Here is a 22,450-nt window from a genome sequence, read left to right as displayed (position 1 = left end):
AAGATTTAAAAAGACTAGAAGGAGGAAATCCATCCTGGATAGGATGTATAAACCTAGTCAAAATGGTAATTATGCCTAAAATACTGTATAGATTTCAAATGGTACCAATTAAAATTCCAGAAGCCTTCTTTAAGATAATGAAAAAAATGTTAACAAGATACATATGGAAGAATAAAAAACCTAGATGGACCCATATGAAACATTGAGTAGGACTAAAGAGAAAGGGGGATTGGGTCTACCAGATGTCAAGAGATACTATAAAGCAGTGGTTTTAGCAAGAATATATGACTGGACATTTAACCATAAGGGGAAAAGTTGGGTAACAATTGAAAATGATCTTAGTGGCATTAGATTGAGTCAGATGATATGGGTTCCACCACAGTTCAGGGGAATTAAAGAAAGCACAAGTGTTTACACTTTAAATGTTTTTAGGGTATGGGACAATTTACACAGAAACATGAAATGGGAATTTATTTCTATATTAATGCCTCTCACAAATACTGAGTACTTTCCCCCTGGAAAGAATAAGATATCAGGGAGATGGTTTAGAAAGGAGGATACCCAACTGAGAGATGTTTTGGTGGAGGGGGAATTGAGATCACTTAAAGATTTAATAGAGAAGAAGGGAGATATTTTTATTAGAATAGATGAGTGGAAATATCATCAATTGAAATGTTTTATTGGAAATCTACCGAAACCCCTGAGAATAAAACAGGAGTGGAATATGTTTGAAAGGTTGTTAGAGACACGAAGGGATGGGAAGCACGGTATTTCAAAAGTGTATAGAATACTCACAGAATTAGACACAAACACAAAGTTAACTTTTATCACAAAATGGGAAAGGGATATGGGAGTTGGGTTTGATGAAGATAGACAGAGAAAGATGTTTAGATTGATACACGATAATGTTAGTATGAGAGAGGTTGAGGTTAATTATAAGTGTGTGACACGATGGCACATTACACCGAGTGTAGAGCACAAGATGAATGGGGAAAACTCAAATATGTGTTGGAGAGGATGTGGAGAGATAGGCACGGTGTTTCACATATGGTGGGAATGTCCGAAAATCCAGGCTTTTTGGAAGATAATAGTCAAACTGATTGAAGAAATAACTGAAATTGACATAGGGTTAGACCCAACGACGTGCCTCCTACACAATGTGGAGACATCTGTAAATAAATATAAAGATTCAGGTATTTGGTACTTCTTGAATGCGGCGAAAGGGTTGATACCCAGGTTTTGGTGGAAAGCTGAGGTACCGAAGGAGGAAGACTGGATTAACAGAGTAAACCAGATAAGTAGAATGGAAAGATCATACCATATGCAGGAAGATAGGATGAGAGTTTATATTAGGAGATGGGAAAAGTGGGAAAGAGCAGGATTGAAAGAGAAATATAGGAAAATATGAACTAGGATGTTAGCAAAAAATTTAATAAGCCTCAAGAGATTAGAATGGGCTAGAGTCTGCAGAGGGGGAGGAGGGGGGATGAGGGGCGGGAAGGGGGGGTAGTGGGATGGGAAAGAAAAAAGTTTTTAGTAAGGGAAAGGTAGAAATGCTATAAATGTCTATTTGTATGAGAATTATTTACCTTTTTGGGTTTTTGTATTAACATGAAAAATTTTATAAATATTTAAATAAAAAAAAAAACAAAGCACACAACGTCATCTGTAAAACATGGTGGAGGCAGTGTGATGGCATAGGCATGCATGGCTGCCAGTGGCACTGGGTCCTTGGTGTTTATTGATGATGTGACAGGTGACAGAAGCAGCCGGATGAATTCTGCAGTGTTTCAAGATATACCGTCGGCCCAGATTCAGCCAAATGGAGCAAAGTTGATTGGACAGTGCTTCACAGTACAGATGGACAATGACCAAAAACAGACTGCAAAAGCAACCCAGGAACTTTTGAAGGAAAAGAAGTGGCATATTCTGCAATGGCTGAGTCAATCACCTGATCTCAACCCAATTGAGCATGCATTTTACCTTGCTGAAGGCAAAACTAAAAGGCAGAAAGTAACACAAACAAACAACAACTGAAAACAGCTACAGTTTGGCAAAGCATCAGAAAGGAGGAAACGTAGTCTTAGGTAATGTCCATGGGTTCCAGACTTCAGGCAATAATTGCCAGTAAAGGATTCTCAACAAAATTTTAAAAATGTACATTTTATTTATGATTATATTCAATTGTCCAATTACTTTTGGTCCCTTGAAAATGGTGGGATGGCTACTCTTAAGAGCTGTAATTCCTAAACCCTTCCTCCAATTTAGATGTAAATACTCTCAAATTAAACCTGAGAGTGTGCACTTTCCGCCCATATCCATTATATAACTATAGCTTGAATATGTTTTGGTAAATACCTAAAAAAAAACTAAAATTGTGCCTCTGTCCAAATATATATGGACCTAACTGTACTTTTCACCTGTCCACTTCTGGGATGTGGATATTATCTGCTTACTTCCTTCAAGGTTGAATGATTCCTGGTGGCCCCCTTGATGGCTGATGTATGCCACAGTTGTGGTATTGTCTGACTGATTAGGTGTCCTTGTAGAAGGGGGCATCCAATATTGCAGAACCATTTGTATAGCTCTGAGCTCCAGGATGTTGAGTAGATCTGTTCCAGGTTGATAAGGTGTTGTGCTGGAGAGGTCTCAAATGAAATTTGATCTAAAATTTTGAGTGCGAGTTCAGAGAGAAATAATGTTTGGTTCTGGAAAGAAAAACCTTTGCTTAGAGTGCGGCCAGGACCAGGCACGAGTAATCCTGGTGAATAAAAGGCTGGATAGTAGATTTTTGGGAATTGCTTACCCAACCAAAGGCATGGAACATCTGAATAGTCCTATGGCTGTTTTCAGACAGATGTAAGGGAAATAAATACTTCAGTAGAGAAGGATTATACCTGTGGCTTGGATACCTTAAATTCTGAGACATGCAAGGACCTTTGTGAATAATCTGGCAGCAGAGCATAGGCTGAGGAGCAGTGCAACAAATTAGAAATGGTTGTTTGCCACTTCAAACACAAAAAGTGCAGATGAGGTAGAAAATTGGGAATATGTAGATGGGCATCCTGGATGTCTACAGATGACAGGTTTTACCGTCTTAGGAAAGCAGTTACCGACCTTGTGGTTTAATGCACAAATTTGGAACCTGAAGGTATTTGTTGAGGAATTTTAAGCCCAGAATCTAACTGTCCTTGGGTAGTTTCTGGTTGATTTTGAAAGAAGTGGCAAGGGTGTAGAGTGTTCAACTCTATTTTGTACCCCTTTGACACCACTGGTTGAACCCTCAGGTTAGGGACATCTGTGACCCAGAGAGAGGAAAACTAAACCCTAACAGCTGTGCCGCCCCCCCCCCCCCTCGTGCCCCTTTATGAGGTACAAGGCTTTGGGGAAAACTTAGTGAGGTTTGTAGCCCAAGTCTTGTGCCAAAAGGAAGCACTGAACTGGAAGTGGTACAGGCTCCTGAGGAGTTCCAGAATATTACGATGTAGAAATAAAACCTTCTCTCCTGTAGCATGTTTAATGAATTCATAACAAAAAAAAAAAAAGCAGAGTTCAGGCTACTTGCTGTAAGTGCCCTTGTAGGCTAGGTTCACACCTCTGTGTTGGGATTCATGCATTTTGTGTTTTTGAACACGCTGCGTCTTGCATGTATTTTTTGCCAATAGGAAAGTATTGACTTTGATGCGACTTTGATGCTACTTGAGTGCCAGGAGAGTGTAAAGTCACATCAAAGTCGCATTAAATTAACAGAACTGTCATACTTACCTATTAGCAAGAAAAAAAAAAAAAAAGCCCAGGTATAGACTGTCCTGTGACGAAAGGGTGGAAGGAAGCACCCAAGTACCTTAAAAGGGCAATAGGCAAGTTCTAATTGGTTAAATTTTAGTGCCAAGTTTGAAAACTTTACACTGCAAAGTGATCAGTTTCCAAACATAACCACAGTTTTTACAGTAACAGTCAAGGGAACATGGGGACCACCTCTTACCAATTCATGATTCTAAATTCCAGGCTTCGCAAGTCACATTAAGCATATCCCCAAAGGGGTCTTCTGGGTCAGGGTTCCATAGCAATGGACTATGGCCCAGGACCTGTATAACATCTTGTAGTGGACTACAACACGTTACACAAAATATAAAAGGTGAGCACCCATTCAGGATCCAGTGCCTGAAGCAACATTACAGGCCGTAGAGGACAGCTCCCAAGTTGTCACCAAGGTTGGGTCAATCCGGATGCACTGCTTCTATCTGTGCTATTGGAAAGCAGTGAAAGAGCGGATTTTAGAGTTAAAGAATCCTAACGAGAGCTCACAAAGTGGGATATGGTAATACAGGAGGCACCTAGGGGATGATTTCCCAAATCCAGAAAAATCCGTCATTTGTCCGTGCCCTTGTTTAGGCTCCTGGGATTTAGCGTTGCCAGCTTCTACATTTATGTTTTTGTGGTCAGGTTGTGAGTTTTCCTTAAGATTGCCCCACAACTCAGTATGCCCAAGCTGTTTTACACCCAAACCATCAATATAAATCATTTTGTTCATCATGTACTAACCAGAATGCCAACTGCAGCCCTCCTTCACTTCGATTGCTCAACTGGAAATAGAATCTGAATCTAGAGCTTTTTTGCACAAAGGATGATTCTACAATGTTTTTGTGGTTTGTCAACAGACTAAAGTCAGAGTCAATCCATGAAAATAGCACTATACACATCCACTATATTTTGAATTCCCCCAGTTCTCTAGTATGATAATGTATATTTTTACCTTTGAAGTCGCATGAGAAGCTCTGCCACCATTGAGTCAGAGATGCCTGGACAGGCCTCTTCTGCTAAGTAAATCGCACCATACAGTTCCTCTATGGACCCTACATTGCCACCGGATGCTTGACTCCTTTCTTTTAACTAATAGAAAAAAAATGGACACGGCTATTACTATTCACACACCCATACACAATCAAATAGCTGAAGGGTAAAATGTCAAAATACTACACATCTTTCTCTTACCCTCCAAAATAGATGCATGAGCACTGATTGACTTAAAAAAAAAAAAAAAAAAAAAGAACCTGTGCTTTGCCGTTACATAGAAGAGCAATACGTTTTGCTTTTCTATGCATAGGCAGGCTTTAGCCACTTCAGTTCTTGTACCTCTATACCCCTTATGAACTAGGGAAATGTTTACATTTCCACTATGGGCTTGGTTATATGTGGATAACTTTGCCATTATTTAAGATAAAGTAATAAACAAAAACTGCTTGGCAGTATTGTTTTGCAAAAGTTATTTTATTTTCCATAGAATCTGGAAATAAAAATATGTAAAAAAAAAAACATTTAATTTTTTTGTTTTGAACAGTGTTAGTTTAAAAAGTAGTCACATAACATCAAAAATAGACACTTAAAAAAAAATAAATCAAAATCAGCAGAAAAATAATACCTATGGGAAGTTAGTTAATGAATTACAGTTAATGTAGAGTTTAAAAGGAGGTAAAGTAAATAAATTTTATTAAAAAGAAAAAATTAGCAAGGATTCTTAAACTGATGTCAAACAGATCAATGTCACAAATATTGTATTTACATATAAATGGAATAGTAAATAAAATGAAATAGCACAGTTACATTATTACTCAATGACACTGGCAGGCTATCTTCGAGTGTCTTTTTACAAAGGAGTAGCTGCATTCTTACAGCCGCTCCTGCTGCGTATAGAATAGCCTTGTCTAGCTGTCATTTTGATAGAAGTAGTAGTAGAGAGTAGTAGAGAGTGGTAGAGAGTGGTAGAGAGTGGTAGTAGTGGCATGATAAAATCGGCAGCTGTGGGAGACGAGATGAACATTAGAGATGTGTCCTAAAAATGTTATCGAAGTTTTTTTTAGGATGTATCTCTATCATTCTGAATAGGTTAAAGTAGAACTATTGGCAAAACATTTTTTTTCATTTTGGATAGAGGAATGGGAGGGTTAAAACCCCTGTCGGATGTTTTTCGCCATCTGTAACCTATTGGGGAGATGGCTCTTCACTTCCTGTCGCATAGCCATAAAGGAAGTGAGAGAAAATCTCTGCAAATTAAGGGAATTTCTTGACCCACCCCCCACCGCAAGTCACCAGAATTAGTATCCCCATTGGAAGATTTTGCCTTTTCTCGGGACAACCCAAATTTTGGGATTTTCTTTTAATTTCTCTTTCAATGATAACGGTAAATAAGACATATATAGACGGTGAATCTCCCTAATGGGGGCACAGACAACAATAAAACCCGACAGGGGACTTATCAGTCTTATCCGTAGTCTATCCAAAACAAAAACAAAAAAATATTTCCTTTAGTTATACTTTAATTTCCTCCCACCTCTCCCCAGTAAATACATACCTTTCTCTCACTCCTGGCAGCTGAACAGCAAGTTAAGGGAGAGAACGGAAGGGAAATATATGTGGCAGGGGAAAAGGACATGCATAGGAAAAGAACAGGATCTCTTTATAGAGGTCAATAAGTTACTGAAAAAAAAGGACATTTTGAGAAGTGTAATATATATGTAAAAAGGCTGTTATAGTTGTAGTCAAATCAATTTTCCTGTATACAGTATATGCATATACTATATATAAAAGTATTGGGACGTCTGCCTTTACACACACATGAACTTAATGGCATCCCAGTCTTAGTCCATAGGGTTCAATATTGTGTTGGCCCACCCTTTGCAGCTATAACAGCTTCAACTCTTCTGGGAAGGCTGTCCACAAGGTTTAGAAATTTGTCTATGGAAATGTTTCACCATTCATTTGTGAGGTCAGGCACTGATGTCGGACGACAAGGCCTGGCTCACAGTCTCCGCTCTAATTCATCCCAAAGGTGTTCTATCAGGTTGAGGTCAGGACTCTGAAGGCCAGTCAAGTTCCTCCACCCCATACTCACTCATCCACGTCTTTATGGACCTTGCTTTGTGCACTGGTGCGCAGTCATGTTGGAACAGGAAGGGGCCATCCCCAAACAGTTCCAACAAAGTTGGGAGCATGAAATTGTCCAAAATGTCTTGGTATGATGATGCCTTAAGAGTTCCCTTCACTGGAACCAAGTTCACTGAGCTCCCGAGAGCGACCCATTCTTTCAAGCCTAGGTGCTTGACTTTATACACCTATGGCCATGGAGGTGATTGGAACACCTGAATCCAATGATTTGGAGGGCTTGCCCAATACTTTTAGCAATATAGTGTATACATACACACTGTATGTACATAACCACTGTGAGTGAAAGCAACATCTTGGAGTAACATTAGTGTAAAAAGCATGTTCTTTTTCCCGCCCCAGAGGTGTGTTACCAAATTAATAAAAAAAGAAATGTATATTTAGCGTTAGTATGATCTTACATTGAGGGTTATCAGTCAGAGGAGGCAGATTCAAACCTAATTTGCAGTTACAGGCAACCAACGCTGAACTTGTCTGGATGAATCAATGTGCCTTCTGTTACTTGCAAGGACAGAATTGAAAATCTGATTTCGAATCTACATTTGTTTGCTGTGCTTCTACAATCATAAAGTACAGACCTGTCACATATAGAGTATGCTAGAGCATTTTAACATCAGGGACCCAGCTTCCAATGAAGTAATCACCATGAATATGGCCAGCTTCACTTTTCCAAGACAGACCTTATTTTAGCACAGAGAATTCATATTGTAAATTAAACAAATACCTCTGTAAGGCCACAAGCCAGTAGGAGGTATGTACATGCAGTGCTGCTGTGGTGTGTATTCCAACCTTACACCCAAGGAAGTAAGAAAATAATAAATGTCCACATTCTTTGCCAGTAGCAGTGATCACATTACATACCTCATTAAATAAAGGTGTCATAATTGTAGACAAGCACTGTGATTGTGGCCTTTTCTGGATGTCTTTCACCTTTTGAAAAAATAAAAAGCAGAGAAGAAGGAACATATATTATTATGTTTTTATGTATACATAGTAATAGCATGATCAGGAACCACTCTAATTGGTTCCCAATTGTCAGTGACAGCCGAGATTGAGAGCCAACAGCCATGCAAAGTTTTGGCTAGTGACTGTCAAAGGGGAATATTTGTTAAGTTATCTCCAGCACGGAGCATCATGATGGGGAATGTTATTAAACAGATTATGGGGAGGAGTAAGGAAAAAAAATCAGGTCTTCAAACTACAGAATACAGGCAATCAAAAACACGAGTCTTTTTGTACTCGTCATAAAAATAATTTTTTCCGAATTCAACATAGGTCTCTCTGTTCTTGATGATTGGGTTTTACTGCTACCTGTAGGTATAGGACATTAGGTACAGAACAAAAAAAAAAAAAAAAGCTCATCCTAGGAGGGGCCACTGCTGATAGCCAAACTTCACTTGATGAAGAGCTCAGTTAGTGAATAAGCAGTTAACGGGAGAAAAGCACTCCAACCTATAGAGGTAACAATCATCAAAAACAGATGGGATCTATGCAAGTCAACAAACTCAGAAAATAATTTTACAGAGCGCACAGAAAAATTCCTATTTCCCCTTTCAGTTATTGACAAACTTAGGTTTACAATTGGGATGTCTACAAGCAGGACCCTTAGAGGGAAGGGCAAAAACAAAAATTTGCAATATAGAACCTAAAGTAAAGACATTAAATCTCTGCCTGCAGAAACCTACACCTAATGCTAACATTCAGAGATACATCAAATATGTAAAGCTTAAGTTACAAGTAGATGACGCAACCATTTCTACCTTTTGTTGCTCTGTAGGAAAAGCTGTCTGTATGCGACAGTCTGATTGCTTGCTTATGAACAGAAAAGGGTAGGGCCTCACTGGGTCGTTAACGTCTTGGTATGAGGCAGGAAGGTAACCTTGCCCCCTGTGAGATTCTTAATGATCTGACCCAAAACAAGTGTATTCAAGGTATGAGAAGCTCAGCTAAAACCTTTTTTGGAAGAATGGTCTGCAGACCAACACATGAGTCAGAGGAGCACGCAAAGAACTACAGCAGAGACCTAGAGTCCAGAGAGCTGGTATTCAATGCCGCAGCGCACACATACACAACATCCTGGATCAGTTGGTCTGCCAGGTTCACAAACAGGAGAAACCTCAGGGGGAGATTTACTAAAGCTGTTGCACACAGAATCTGGTGCAGCTGTGCATAGTAACCAATCAGCATCTCACATTAAGCTTTGACAATAAACCTGGAAGCTGACTGGTTTCTATTCAGAGTTGCACCAGATTCTCTGTGCACCAGTTTTGGCAAATTTCCCCTCAAGTGGCCTACTCCTGCAGGTGGCAGTATAACAATCATAAAGAAATGAGAAAGCTACTGTATGTTGTTCAATGAACAAAAGAGAAATCTGAAGTGGAGCCTAGCCTCCCTGTTTGTATGTATTAACGGTACCCATGGGCATACTATAATCATGATTTCAGCCATAAATTGCCAATAACCATTATAATTTTATGGGTGACAAAAAACAGCCCAATCTTATCATTCTTGGATGATTTTTTAAGGGGATATATGGGGTTTTTTTTACAGGCACTCACAATACCAACCTCCTGTTTTCCTGCCAATATAGCACAGGTCTCTTCCCATCCTTCTTTAAAATACATAAAAAATATACTGTATATGTATTTTTGTAATTACAGGTGAAACTCAAAAAATTAGAATATCGTGCAAAAGTTCATTTATTTCAGTAATGCAACTTAAAAGGTGAAACTAATATATGAGATAGACTCATTACATGCAAAGCAAGGTAGTTCAAGCTGTGATTTATCATAATTGTGATGATTATGGCTTACAGCTCAAGAAAACCCCAAATCCACAATCTCAAAAAATTAGAATATTACATGCAATCAATAAAACAAGGATTGTACATAGAACAATATCGGACCTCTGAAAAGTGTAAGCATGCATATGTACTCAGTACTTGGTTTGGGCCCCTTTTGCAGCAATTACTGCCTCAATGTGGCGTGGCATGGAAGCTATCAGCCTGTGGCACTGCTGAGGTGTTATGGAAGACCAGGATGCTTCAATAGCGGCCTTCAGCTCTTCTGCATTGTTCGGTCTCATGTCTCTCATCTTTCTCTTGGCAATGCCCCATAGATTCTCTATGGGGTTCAGGTCAGGCGAGTTTGCTGGCCAGTCAAGCACAGTAATCCCACGGTCATTGAACCAGGTTTTGGTGCTTTTGGCAGTGTGGGCAGGTGCCAAGTCCTGCTGGAAAATGAAGTCAGCATCCCCATAAAGCTCATCTGCGGAAGGAAGCATGAAGTGCTCCTAAATCTCCTGGTAGACGGCTGCGTTGAACCTGGACTTAATGAAGCACAGTGGACCAACACCAGCAGATGACATGGCTCCCCAAATCAACACAGACTGTGGAAACTTCACACTGGACTTCAAGCATCTTGCAGTGTGTGCCTCTCCATTCTTCCTCCATACTCTGGGTCCTTGGTTTCCAAATGAGATGCAAAAGTTGCTCTCATCAGAAAAGAGGACTTTGGACCACTGAGCATCAGACCAGGTCTATTTTTCTTTAGCCTAGGTAAGACGCTTCTGACGTTGTTTGTTCAGGAGCGGCTTGACAAGAGGAATATAACATTTGAAGCCCATGTCCAGGATCCGTCTGTGTGTGGTGGCTCTTGATGCACTGACTCCAGCCCCAGTCCACTCCTTGTGAAAGTCCCCAACACTTTTGAAAGGCCTTTTCCTGACAATCCTCTCTAGGCTGCGGTCATCCCTGCTGCTTGTGCACCTTTTTCTTCCACACTTTTCCCTTCCACATAACTTTCTATTAATGTGCTTTGATACAGCACTTTGGGAACATCCAACTTCTTTTGCAATTACCTTTTGAGGCTTTCCCTCCTTATGGAGGGTGTCAATGATGGTTTTCTGCACAACTGTCAGCTCAGCAGTCTTTCCCATTATTGTGATTCCTACTAAACCAGACTGAGAGACCATTTAAAGGCTCAGGAACCCTTTGCAGGTGTTATGGCTTAATTAGCTGATTAGAGTGGGACACTTTGAGCCTAGAATATTGCACCTTTTCACAATATTCTAATTTTCTGAGATTGTGGATTTGGGGTTTTCATGAGCTGTAAGCCAAAATCATCACAATTATGACAAATCACGGCTTGAACTACCTTGCTTTGCATGTAATGAGTCTATCTCATATATTAGTTTCACCTTTTAAGTTGCATTACTGAAATAAATGAACTTTTGCACGATATTCTAATTTTTCGAGTTTCACCTGTATATTAACTCACTTCACTTTTTTCTGTGTTTTCAAGTTGCATAGCTTCATCCTTCATTTTCTTCAGGTCTGGTTCTTGAATTGTAAAAATCCAATTCTTAACACCATCAGATTCTCTTGACCGCTCCTCATCACTGTCACTTCAAATAAATAGAAAAAAAAAGAAAAAAAGAAAAAAATGTTATCTTACAAAACCTATTGCCACCAAAGAATGAGAACAGTAGATTTATGCTTTTCAAATCTGGTATGGGCATTTGTGCATCAGCAGTGATAGAAAAGAATATGAGAACTAGCTAGTAGCTGTTCAAAGAACGCCGCTACATTTTCTGCTTTCTCAGCAATCTTTAACAAACTGAAAACCCACAGTGACTGCAGGTCTGGTTCCAAATCATCCACCGGGTACACATACACAGATTTCACATTAATAGAGTACAACTATACTGCTTTACTGCAGGAAATAAAAATGTCTTTGTTGATGTGGAAAAGGCTTTTCAGCAAGAACGAGTCTTTATCAAAAGAAAAAAATACCTATACCAGTAAATGAGGTAAATGTCAATGTGTTAGCAATACAATAAACCTTTTATAAGATATTTGACCAGCAACTGTGTGGCACGCTGCGCTGCATCTAACAGACATCCATATTTTTTTATAAAGGAAGTGTAAGTACAAAGCAGTCCTGCTATTATGCATTGTCATCAGATAAAAATGTGTGTTGAGTTCTGTATAGATACACTACTGGTCAAATGTGTTAGAACACCCCATCTTTCCAGTTTTTATTGAAATTTAAAACAGTCCAGTGAATAACCTGAAATGGCACAAAGGAAAGCAGTAAACTGCTAGGGATGGAAAAAAAGTTTGGGTTAACAAAAATCCAAAAAATAATGTATGTTTCAGAATTATACATAATGGCCTTTTTCAGGGAAGTAGTAATAGTTTTTCTGCATCGATGTTAAAGTGATTCTAAAGGCTTTTTTTTTTTTCTTTTAAATAACAAACATGTTATACCGTATTTTACGCTCCATAAGACACACTTTTTTCCCCCCAAAAAAGGGGGGAAAATGTCAGTGCGTCTTATGGAGCAAATATAAAGCGGCCGGTCCGGTATTTTTGCGGCCAACATGTCAGAATACCGGGCCGGCCGCTCAGCTGTTGTCTCCTGCAGGGCCTTACCTGTTCCTCGCTCCAGCGCTGCACAGTCTTCCCGCTTCTGTGACAGCCGGGTGCCCACTGCGCATGTGCTGCGCTTTGTGAATGATCCGGTGTCTTCTGGGACACATGACAGGTCCCAGAAGGCGCCGGGCCATTCACAAAGCGCAGCGCTTCTCGCACATGCGCAGTGGGCACCTGGCTGTCACAGAAGCCGGCCCGGGAAGAAGAGGGAAGGACAACTCCGCGGGAGTGGGAGCGGGTACCTGTCAAATTCAGGTACCCGCTCCCCCTCCCTCCCCAAAGGTCAGCAGTCTCTGGTCATTCCCTGCACTGTCTGCAGTCTCTGGTCATTCCCTGCACTGTCTGCAGTCTCTGGTCATTCCCTGCACTGTCTGCAGTCTCTGGTCATTCCCTGCACTGTCTGCAGTCTCTGGTCATTCCCTGCACTGTGTCCGCAGTCTCTGGTCATCCCCTGCACTGTGTCCGCAGTCTCTGGTCATCCCCTGCACTGTGTCCGCAGTCTCTGGTCATCCCCTGCACTGTGTCCGCAGTCTCTGGTCATCCCCTGCACTGTGTCCGCAGTCTCTGGTCATCCCCTGCACTGTGTCCGCAGTCTCTGGTCATCCCCTGCACTGTGTCCGCAGTCTCTGGTCATCCCCTGCACTGTGTCCGCAGTCTCTGGTCATCCCCTGCACTGTGTCCGCAGTCTCTGGTCATCCCCTGCACTGTGTCCGCAGTCTCTGGTCATCTCCTGCACTGTGTCCGCAGTCTCTGGTCATCTCCTGCACTGTGTCCGCAGTCTCTGGTCATCTCCTGCACTGTGTCCGCAGTCTCTGGTCATCTCCTGCACTGTGTCCGCAGTCTCTGGTCATCTCCTGCACTGTGTCCGCAGTCTCTGGTCATCTCCTGCACTGTGTCCGCAGTCTCTGGTCATCTCCTGCACTGTGTCCGCAGTCTCTGGTCATCTCCTGCACTGTGTCCGCAGTCTCTGGTCATCTCCTGCACTGTGTCCGCAGTCTCTGGTCATCTCCTGTACTGTGTCCGCAGTCTCTGGTCATCTCCTGCACTATGTCCGCAGTCTCTGGTCATCTCCTGCACTATGTCCGCAGTCTCTGGTCATCTCCTGTACTATGTCCGCAGTCTCTGGTCATCTCCTGTACTGTGTCCGCAGTCTCTGGTCATCCCCTGTACTGTGTCTGCAGTCCATTGGTTCAGAATATTTTTTTTTTCTTGTTTTTCACCTCTAAAACCTAGGTGCGTCTTATGGTCAGGTGCGTCTTATGGAGCGAAAAATACGGTAATTACCTGCTGTGGGCAGTGGTTTTGCACAGAGCAGCTTGCATCCTCCTCTTCTCGGGTCCCCCGCCAGCACTCCTGTCCCCTCCCTCCTGTCAGGTGCCCCTACAGCAAGCAGCTTGGTAGGAGGGCACCCGCTGCTCTGTGTATCCACGCACACATGGAGCGCTGCCCCCTCTCTCTTCTCATTGGCTCACTGGCTTTTATTGACAGTATTGGGAGCCAATGGCTCCTGCTTCTGTCTCAAACAATGAGGAGAGGGAGTCCCGGGATAGCTGAGACTCAAGTACACATCGCTGGATTGATAGGGGGGCTTAGGCGAGTATCTCGGATGCTGTACAGAGAATACATGAAGGTAAAAAACCTTGAGCTTTTAGAACCACTTTGAAAGTATATTACGCATTGAAAGCACATGCATAATTCCAACTTTTGTTGATTACTTACACACTCTCTGTCTGTATAATGTTGAATCAGGCTGTGTCACTACACCCCCATATATAATATTTGGACAGTATTGTACTGCAGGAAGTAGTAGATTGCTCTTAAAATGGCGAGAAGCAGGCAATTGACAAAAGAAAGACATGCAGAGCATTATAACCCTTAAAAGTGTAGGGTGTCAGCCAAGGTGTCAGTGAGAACAGTCTCCCACACCATCAAAGGCACTTGGAAACCGGAGGAAACTGACAGGAGGAGGTCTGGCAGACCCAAAGTTACAACAGAATCAGAAGACAAATATCTGAGAGTGTGTGACAGGTGGCCCACAGGACAACAACTTCAAGAACAGCTTAGAAAAATGACTGAAGCAAGCAGGTTTCAGTTTCAACTGTGAAGAGAAGACTATTGGTTGAACTGGATGGGCTTGTGTCTTTTTTCAACCAGACTACGTAACTTTGAGCTGCAGATCTGACACATCAAGAGGGTGTAAGAAAGCCATTGCTAAGATGTCAAAATCAGAAAAGGAGGCTTGCCTGGGTCATGAAGCACTGTCAGTGAACTACTGAAGAAAGGCTTATGGACTGATTAATCAAAATTGTAGTTCAACACACACGGTTTTTGTACGCCATCAAGTAGGTGAAAGGATGGTTCCTCAGTGTGTGACACCAACTGTCAAACATTAAGGAGGAGTATGATGATCTGGGGCTCTTTTGCTGGATCCAGAGAGTCAGTGACAGTGAGTGGCACCTTGAACCAAAACCATTAACCACAGCATTTTGCAGTGCCATTCAATACCCTCTGGAATACACCAAGTTGGTCAGGGGTTCATCCTACAGCATGATATGGACCCAAAATATACCTCCACACTGAGTCACAACTACCTTAGAAGAAAAGGCACAAGACAAAAGGCTTCAAATCATGAAATGGCCAGCACAGTCTCCAGACAAAGTAGAACTACTGGCAAAACCTTTCTTTTCATTTTGGATAGAGTAGGGGAGGGTTATAACCAGTCAGATCTTTTTTCACCATCTATGTCCCATTGCAGAGATTTCCATTCACTTCCTGTCTCATAGCCAAACAGGAAGTGAGAAAAAATCCCTGCAATTTAAGGGAATTCCTTGGGGACCCCCAGGTCATGAAAACTAGTGTCCCCAATGGAAGATTTCCCCTCTATTACTTTTCTGGGGACAACCCAAAATTTGGGATTCTCTTTTACTTTCAATGATGATGGTAAACGAGACAAATAGAGGGTGAATCTCCTTAACAGGGCACAGACAGCAATAAAAACTGACAAGCATTCAATCCCTCTCCAGTCTATAAAACTAAAAAAAAAAAAAAAAAGAGAAAGTTTTGCCTTTAGTTATACTTTAAACCCAGTTTGGGATGAACTCGACAGAAAGTTGAAAAGCAAAGCAAAACACATTTGTAGGAACTTCTGCAACAGTGTTGGGAAGAAATTTCCAAACAATATTTGATTTCTGTTGTAGAAAGAAAGAATGCCAAGAGTGTGTTCAGCTGTTATATCTTCGAAAGGAGGCTACTTTGAGAAGTCAAAAATTTAGATTACATTTTGTTAAAAAAATTATTCCATGATTTCTTTTTTTTTTTTTTTTGTTCTGTGCTTTATACATTGAGGCACTAACCTGCATAAATTTAAATAAAAACTGGAAAAATGGGGGTCTTATAAATTTTTTGACTGCTAATGTATGTGGAAATAATTGCTGTTGACCATTTATAAAATAATTACTCAAGCCATGTGTGCAAAGCACACCTCAAATGTCTATATTACAGACAACTAAAAAATAAAATGTAAAACCCCGATGACTGCATATATATATGTTCTTTTCCTGACCTACTGGGGGTACTTTGAGGTTAAAGGCAGCATTAAAATACACCTTTTTGCCCTACTGCATAGAGGAAGATTGTAGGAACCACTGTGTCAATCACAGCCAATGGGCCAATGAGGAGAGAGCAGGGGGGTGGGACAGAGCCGTGGCTCTATGTGTCTTATTGGCGCAAAGAGCAACTTTCTCTGTGGGGCACTGCTTGAGGGAAAGGAGCAAGAAGTGCCAGCGGGGACCCGAAAAGAAGAGGATCAGGGCTGCTCTGTACAAAAGCTAAACTAAATTTTTATCATTTTGTTCACCCAACTAGAGCTTTCTTTTGGTTGTATTTAATCACCACTGGGGTTTTTATTTTTTGCTAAATTAACAAAAAAAGACCAACAATTTTGAAGAAAGAAAAAAAAAAAAAAAAAGTTTGTCTTTTTTTCTGTTATAAAAGTTTGCAAATAAATAATTGTTCTTCATAAATTTAGGCCAAGATGTATTCTGCTACATTTCTTTGGTGAAAATAAACAATATCAGTATTATTTAGTCTGTAGGAAAGTTATAGAGTTTGCAAACTATGGGATATATCTGAAAATTGATCAATCCAAAGAAATGTAGCAGAATACATATTGGCCTAAAATGTATGAAGAACAATTATTTATTTGCAAAATTTTATAACAGAAATAAAGAAAAATGTGTTTATTTTTTCCAAAATTTCGGTCTTTTTTTGTTAATTTAGCAAAAAATAAAAACCCCAGTGGTGATTAAATGCCACCAAAAGAAAGCTCTAGCTGTGTGAACAAAATTATAACAATTTAGTTTGGGTACAGTGTTGCATAACTGCGCAATTGTCATTCAAAGTGTGAGAGTGCTGAAAGCTGAAAATTGGCCTGGGCAGGAAGGAGGGAAAAGTTAATTGTTAGGATTTACATACCCTTTTACACAAACGTACAGTGTACATGTAAAAGGGTTTTTTTAGTTTTGAATTTAGTGGTCAATAGATACACCCCTTTTTTTGCCTGTGACTCTGCTAGGTATATATACCCTTTCTACTTGTCCTTCTACCACTGTAACAGAGGCAGTTTTGAGTGGACATGTTTAGGAGTTGCATTTGGGAGCTTTGTATTTAGATTGTGAGTATCAGGAGCACTAGCTCCACTCTTGTGCACCTGCTTCTTTGGAAACTCTTGAAGATAGCAATTACATTTACTTTGTAGAGATTTCCTTTCATTTTTAAGACCGGAAATGTCCCCAGCAGGACAGACAGCAAAATAACCTGACACTGTAAAGAATTATTAAAAATGCAATCTAAAGCAAACAAGGTCTGGCTTTACCCAACACGGTTTAAGCTTAAAGTGGTTGTAAAATTATTTTTTATTTTCTTTTTTAAATAACAAACATGTTTATACTTACCTGCTCTGTGCAATAGAATTGTACAGAGTGGCCCCGATCCTCCTTCTTGGGTCCCCCACCAATGCTCTTCCCCTCTTTCTGGTGCCCCCAATAAAAAGCCGATTCCCATGGAGGCACTTATGTGGGCTCGCTACCGAGCCCCACTGCTGTGCCCATTGACACAGTAGTGGGACTCGACCCCGCCCCCTCCACTGCAGTTGATTGACAGGAGTCAATGGCTATCAACCTGCCCAGTGTGGAGGGAAAACGCAAAGTCACAGCGCTGAGTCGTGCAGGGGCTCAGGTAGGTATAAGAGGGGTAAGAGTGACACAAAAGGCTTTTTACCTTAATGCACAGAATGCATTAAGATAAAAAAAAAACCTTGAGGCTTTAGAACCTCTTTAACCTGACACTAACTTAAAGCAAAGCTCCACCCAAAAGGGCAAGTTCAGGGAAGTGGGTACCCAATTTTGACAGGTTTCCGCTCCGCCCACCTAGGAGATTGGATGCAGAAGTCGTCCCCCCCCAGTTTTTGTAGCTACTGAATTTTATTTTTTAACAGTAGACTAGAGCTCCGCTTTAACCCCTGCAGATCCATACTTGCCTTGTCAGGTAATGATAACACTAGTTTGACATTCATGAAGATATAAGATTCCTGTCTTATATAATCAATTGATTGATGACCACCAATGTTCTCTTCTGGGGTATAAACTTACCCATCGGAGTCAGAGTCGGAACTTTCATTACCCTGCTCCACCTTCCATCGCTTATACCTATCAATCAGGTCTGTTAAGTACGATGTTTTCTTGGCATTCCGCACAATGAATTTGTGTTTCAGGAGCTCCTTTGCCGTTGGTCTCTATAAGGAAAATTGTAAGGTAAAAGCTATGATGTTGGATGTTACAAATCCTGAAACTATTTCTACTGATAGAGGTATACTTGTTGCTTTGTTCTGTTTGTAGGTATTTTTTAACCATACAAAAAGAACGAACGGACAGCAAGATTTTTCTAATGCATCCTAAATTTAGTTTAAGACATATTGATGCAGGAGTGGTCTGTAACACAGGCTGTGTTGGCAAAAGGTGCAGTTAGCTGACTCCTTAAAAGTGTGACCAGATTAATTAATCTACTAAAAAAAAAGAAAAATATACCGAAATACTATTAAACTAAATATTACTTACCTTTATCCATGCTCCCAAGTTCTGCCCTTTCCAGAGCCACACAGTCTTTGCATTCAAAACATCCCAGCTGTCTCCTCTGCCTACTGTGCACATGTGCCACTGCCCCATACATTCCTAAAGGATGATGTGTACTGATGGTGGTCCCCAGCCATCCATAAGAATGATGGACCGCAGAGGGTGAGGCTGAGATGTGCCAAGCCATAAGGAAGGTGGAGGACTTGGAATCAGGGCGGAGATGAAAGTATTTAACTATGCTGGCTATATTTATGTAAAGGACGACTTCACTAAAAGTGAAAATTTAGTGTAAAAAAAAAAAAAAAAAAAAAAAAAAAAAAAAAAGAGTACTTGGCAATTCTGTCATGGAGGTCCTTGTTCCTTCTGCTATAAGGGGTCATCAGCATGTCCTTCCCCAAAATGAACTACTACTACTACATTGTCGCCTTGTCACACACTTCGTTGGTTGAGATAACAAGTGGCTCTATCAACACACATTGTGTGCAGGAATAGTCCATTGCCTCATCAGTAAACCAATCCTGAGAAGTGAGTGCAACCAACATTGTTTGTAGAATACAAGAGCCTGAAAAAACGTGGAGATCAGCTTAGCTGTGAAAACAGTTTAGGATACACTGTGCTTTAGCATATTCAGTGTCATTCAGTTAGAATTGTGGGTGTAGTTAATTCACTCAAAAGATGCAGCCTGGTGGGAATAATCAGTTTAAAAATAAACTCTATCTTCTGAAAATCCCAACCCCCAGCTACTTGCTGGGAATTCAGATTTTGAAAATATCTGTCCATATGAGGGAAGGGGTGGCACTGCTGGGGGGGGGGGGCTAGAGGTCACTGCTATAGGGAAAGAGAAGGCCCTGCCTATAGCAGTGTCCTCTACTCATCACCCCCAGTAGTGACCTCTGGCCCCCCACCCCCACAGGACCGACCTAAAAGTTCATTTGGTCAGCTCCTCCTCCAGCACTTTGTCCTGAGCTGTGCTGCTTTCCGCTCTCCGCTGTGCATGGAGGATGACAGCAGCGGAGGAAGCTGGGGGGAGAGGGACCTATTCACGGTCTACCTGTCACCTGCCCACAGTCGACAGGTAGACCGCAATCAGTGGGTAGCCGACCTCCGCTATAGTACATCACTTTCTCTGAAAGGCTGAGTGCTGATCCGACAGAGACTCTATTGTGTTCTGGGTCTGAGACAGGAAGGCCTCAGCTTGGAGTGGAACACAATGCTGTATACAGTATATGGCCTCCGCTACATACAGTTTATTCAGCACATGCAGCAGCCTCAGATGTTAGTGAGGGACATAGTTTGTTTGGGCAACCAACCAAAAATCCAGGAAAAAACACGACACAAATGTTATAAATGGAGTTGCAGTTCAGCGAGTAAAATAAGTATTGGTCTCCAAGCAAAACATGACTTATTACTTGGTGGAGAAACCCTCGTTGGCAAGCACAGAGGTAAGACGTTTCTTGTAGTTGGTTATCTGGTTTGCACACATCTCAGGAGGGATTTTGGTCCACTCTTCTTTACAGATCTTCTCTAAACTTCATGGAGAAGCCCCTGTTGCCAAGCAACAGCCAAGAAACCTTAAGGATTTAGAAAAGATCTGTAAAGAAGAGTGGACCAAAATCCCTCCTGAGATGTGTACAAACCTGGTAACCAACTAAAAGAAATATCTTACCCCTGTGCTTGCCAATAAGGGTTTCTCCACCAAGTACTACGTCATGTTTTGCTTGGAGACCAAATACTTATTTTACTCACTGAACTGCAACTCAATTTATAATATTTGTATCATGTTTTTTCTGGATTTTTGGTTGATATTCTGTCTCTATCACTTAAATTACACCTATGATAAAAATTATAGACCCTTCATTTCTTTGTAAGTGGATAAACTTACAAAATCTGCAGGGGATCAAACAATTCTTTTCCCCACTGTAAGTCAGTTTATACACAACTACTGGTAAAAACTTTATGCTCCTCAAAACAAAGATTTCCTGAAAAATGAGGCTGCATGTTTAAAATAATCTGAAAGATAACATTTGTTCCCTGAGCAACCAGTCAGATTCATGATTTCATGCACTAGAAATTGAAAGTGAGTATCTGGCTGCTGATGACAAAATTAGGTCTTTAAATCATGTAGCCAGGCTGCACATATGCCTTTATATAGCAAATATTGCTTGTTCTTTATCCACTTGAAAACTTAGAGAACCAATCACCAATGACCATTTGCAATAATCGGAAAGTCATGTTTTGCTTGGAGATCAAATACTTATTTTACTCACTGAACTGCAACTCAATTTATAACATTTGTATCTTGTACTTTTTCTGGATTTTTGATTGATATTCTGTCTCCATCATCATTTAAAATACACCTATGATAAAAAAAATTATAGACCCTACATTTTTTTGTACGTGGGCAAACTTACATAATCTGCAGGGGATCAAATAACTATTTTCCTTACTGTATACAGGATTGGATGCAAGCAAGTGTAAATGGACAAGTCTGTTTACATCCGCCGCTCCATACAGGGCAATGCATGGTCCCATTGGGTCCGCCCGTGTGAAAGAGACCTCAGAGTTTTGAATTATCTTTTGGGTGATTACGGATACATACTAAACAAAATAGAAAACAATGTTTAAACTTACAAAGCTTGGTTCTTTATTCAGACAGGCCTCCACAAATTCTTTCAGGAGTTTACTGAAGTTTCCTTCTAATGTAGGAGGGTTATTCTTGGGGATGTGGAACAACACTTTCATCGGGTGCATTTCAGAAAGAGGTGGTTCTCCTTTAGCCAATTCAATTGCTGTAATGCCCAGTGACCATATATCAGCCTGTAACCAAAACACAACAAATAATCTAGCAGGTTAAGGAGCTTTGCTGTGTGTTTGTATTAAGTGGGGCAAAGGAACATGTCCACATTGAGACAACAGTATTGCCTTACACCTATTCTCACATACACCTGCCTACAGCAGAGCTACAGTGAAGCTAATCACAAGCACTCCTGAGACTAGATATCATTTCAGAATCCATCTCATGAAAAACACCTGCAGATACAAAGTTTGTGCCCAACACTTCAATGGGGAGAGTCAGCAGCACATTCCTGATAAAACAGCTCAGTACACACATACTCACCAGAAGGTCTGTATTTGATGCTACATTTCAACTCAGCTATTCAACTCAGCTATACTCAGCTACACTGTCCCCCCTCCACTGTACCTAGCAGAGTGTCCAACTTAAGTTGGCCATAGATGGATCGAACAATCAATGTCTGGCAAAACAGGTTTGTTGACATTTTTTCTCAGTCATTAGTTGCAGTCACTGATTAGTGTATTCTGGCAGCAGAGGAGTCCTGCTGTCAAAATTAGAACAGCGTGACAGGAAGCATTCCTCCATCCACTGTTCTGTTGCGGATGGGGAATCCATTAATTTTTTTCAAATCAAATTACACTTGCTGTTCAAAAAAAAATAAAACAAAGTCACCTATGGCCAGCCCTAAGGCAATTCCTTTGAATACAGAACCTGCACTTAGTCTAAAAGTGGTTGTAAACCCTTACATACACCCAGTGAAGTGCTTGGCCTCAGGTAATACACAGTCATGAAACAAATCATCCTACATATGTTATACCCATTTATCTGCAGTCTTCTCTTCTCTATATCCATTCAAATGCGAAATTTAGAAAGCTTGTCTGAGTTAAAAAAAAAAAAAAAAAAAAAAAAAAAAAGAGGACGGAGAGCTGAAATTAAACACTGCAGAGCTCAAAGAGGAGAGTTCTGAGGGCTGATTGGAGGGAAGAGACACACCCCCTTCACACAACTCACAGGAACAAAACTGAAGCTGGTGGTCCCTCCCCTGTGACAATTGTTACCATGTTTTCTCTTGGTGTCAGGAAAACTTGTCAGAAGATTCATGCTGATAGAGGAATGTAGCAGCAGAGAGAAATTACACTTAATGCTTTGGAT

General features: G+C 40.9%; 1 protein-coding gene across 1 annotated transcript in view; it reads right to left on the bottom strand.

The window, feature by feature from the left end:
* Positions 1 to 22,450, bottom strand: part of STK24 (serine/threonine kinase 24) — an 85,804-nt gene that overhangs the window by 15,905 nt on the left and 47,449 nt on the right. The window contains exons 6-10 of the mRNA XM_089679974.1: positions 21,136 to 21,321; positions 18,025 to 18,167; positions 11,220 to 11,346; positions 7,804 to 7,872; positions 4,757 to 4,893 (exon numbers count right to left, since the gene is read on the bottom strand). Coding sequence (XP_089536100.1) covers positions 4,757 to 4,893; positions 7,804 to 7,872; positions 11,220 to 11,346; positions 18,025 to 18,167; positions 21,136 to 21,321 — 662 coding nt within the window. The remainder of the gene's footprint in view (positions 1 to 4,756; positions 4,894 to 7,803; positions 7,873 to 11,219; positions 11,347 to 18,024; positions 18,168 to 21,135; positions 21,322 to 22,450) is intronic.

The sequence above is a fragment of the Staurois parvus genome, unplaced genomic scaffold (genome assembly GCF_062004578.1).
Source record: "Staurois parvus isolate SC_StPar_1 unplaced genomic scaffold, SC_StPar_1.0 ptg000233l, whole genome shotgun sequence".
Classification (NCBI taxonomy): Eukaryota; Metazoa; Chordata; class Amphibia; order Anura; family Ranidae; genus Staurois; species Staurois parvus.
The sequence above is the reverse complement of the archived record's forward strand: the minus strand, read 5'-3'. Positions and strand labels throughout refer to the sequence as shown.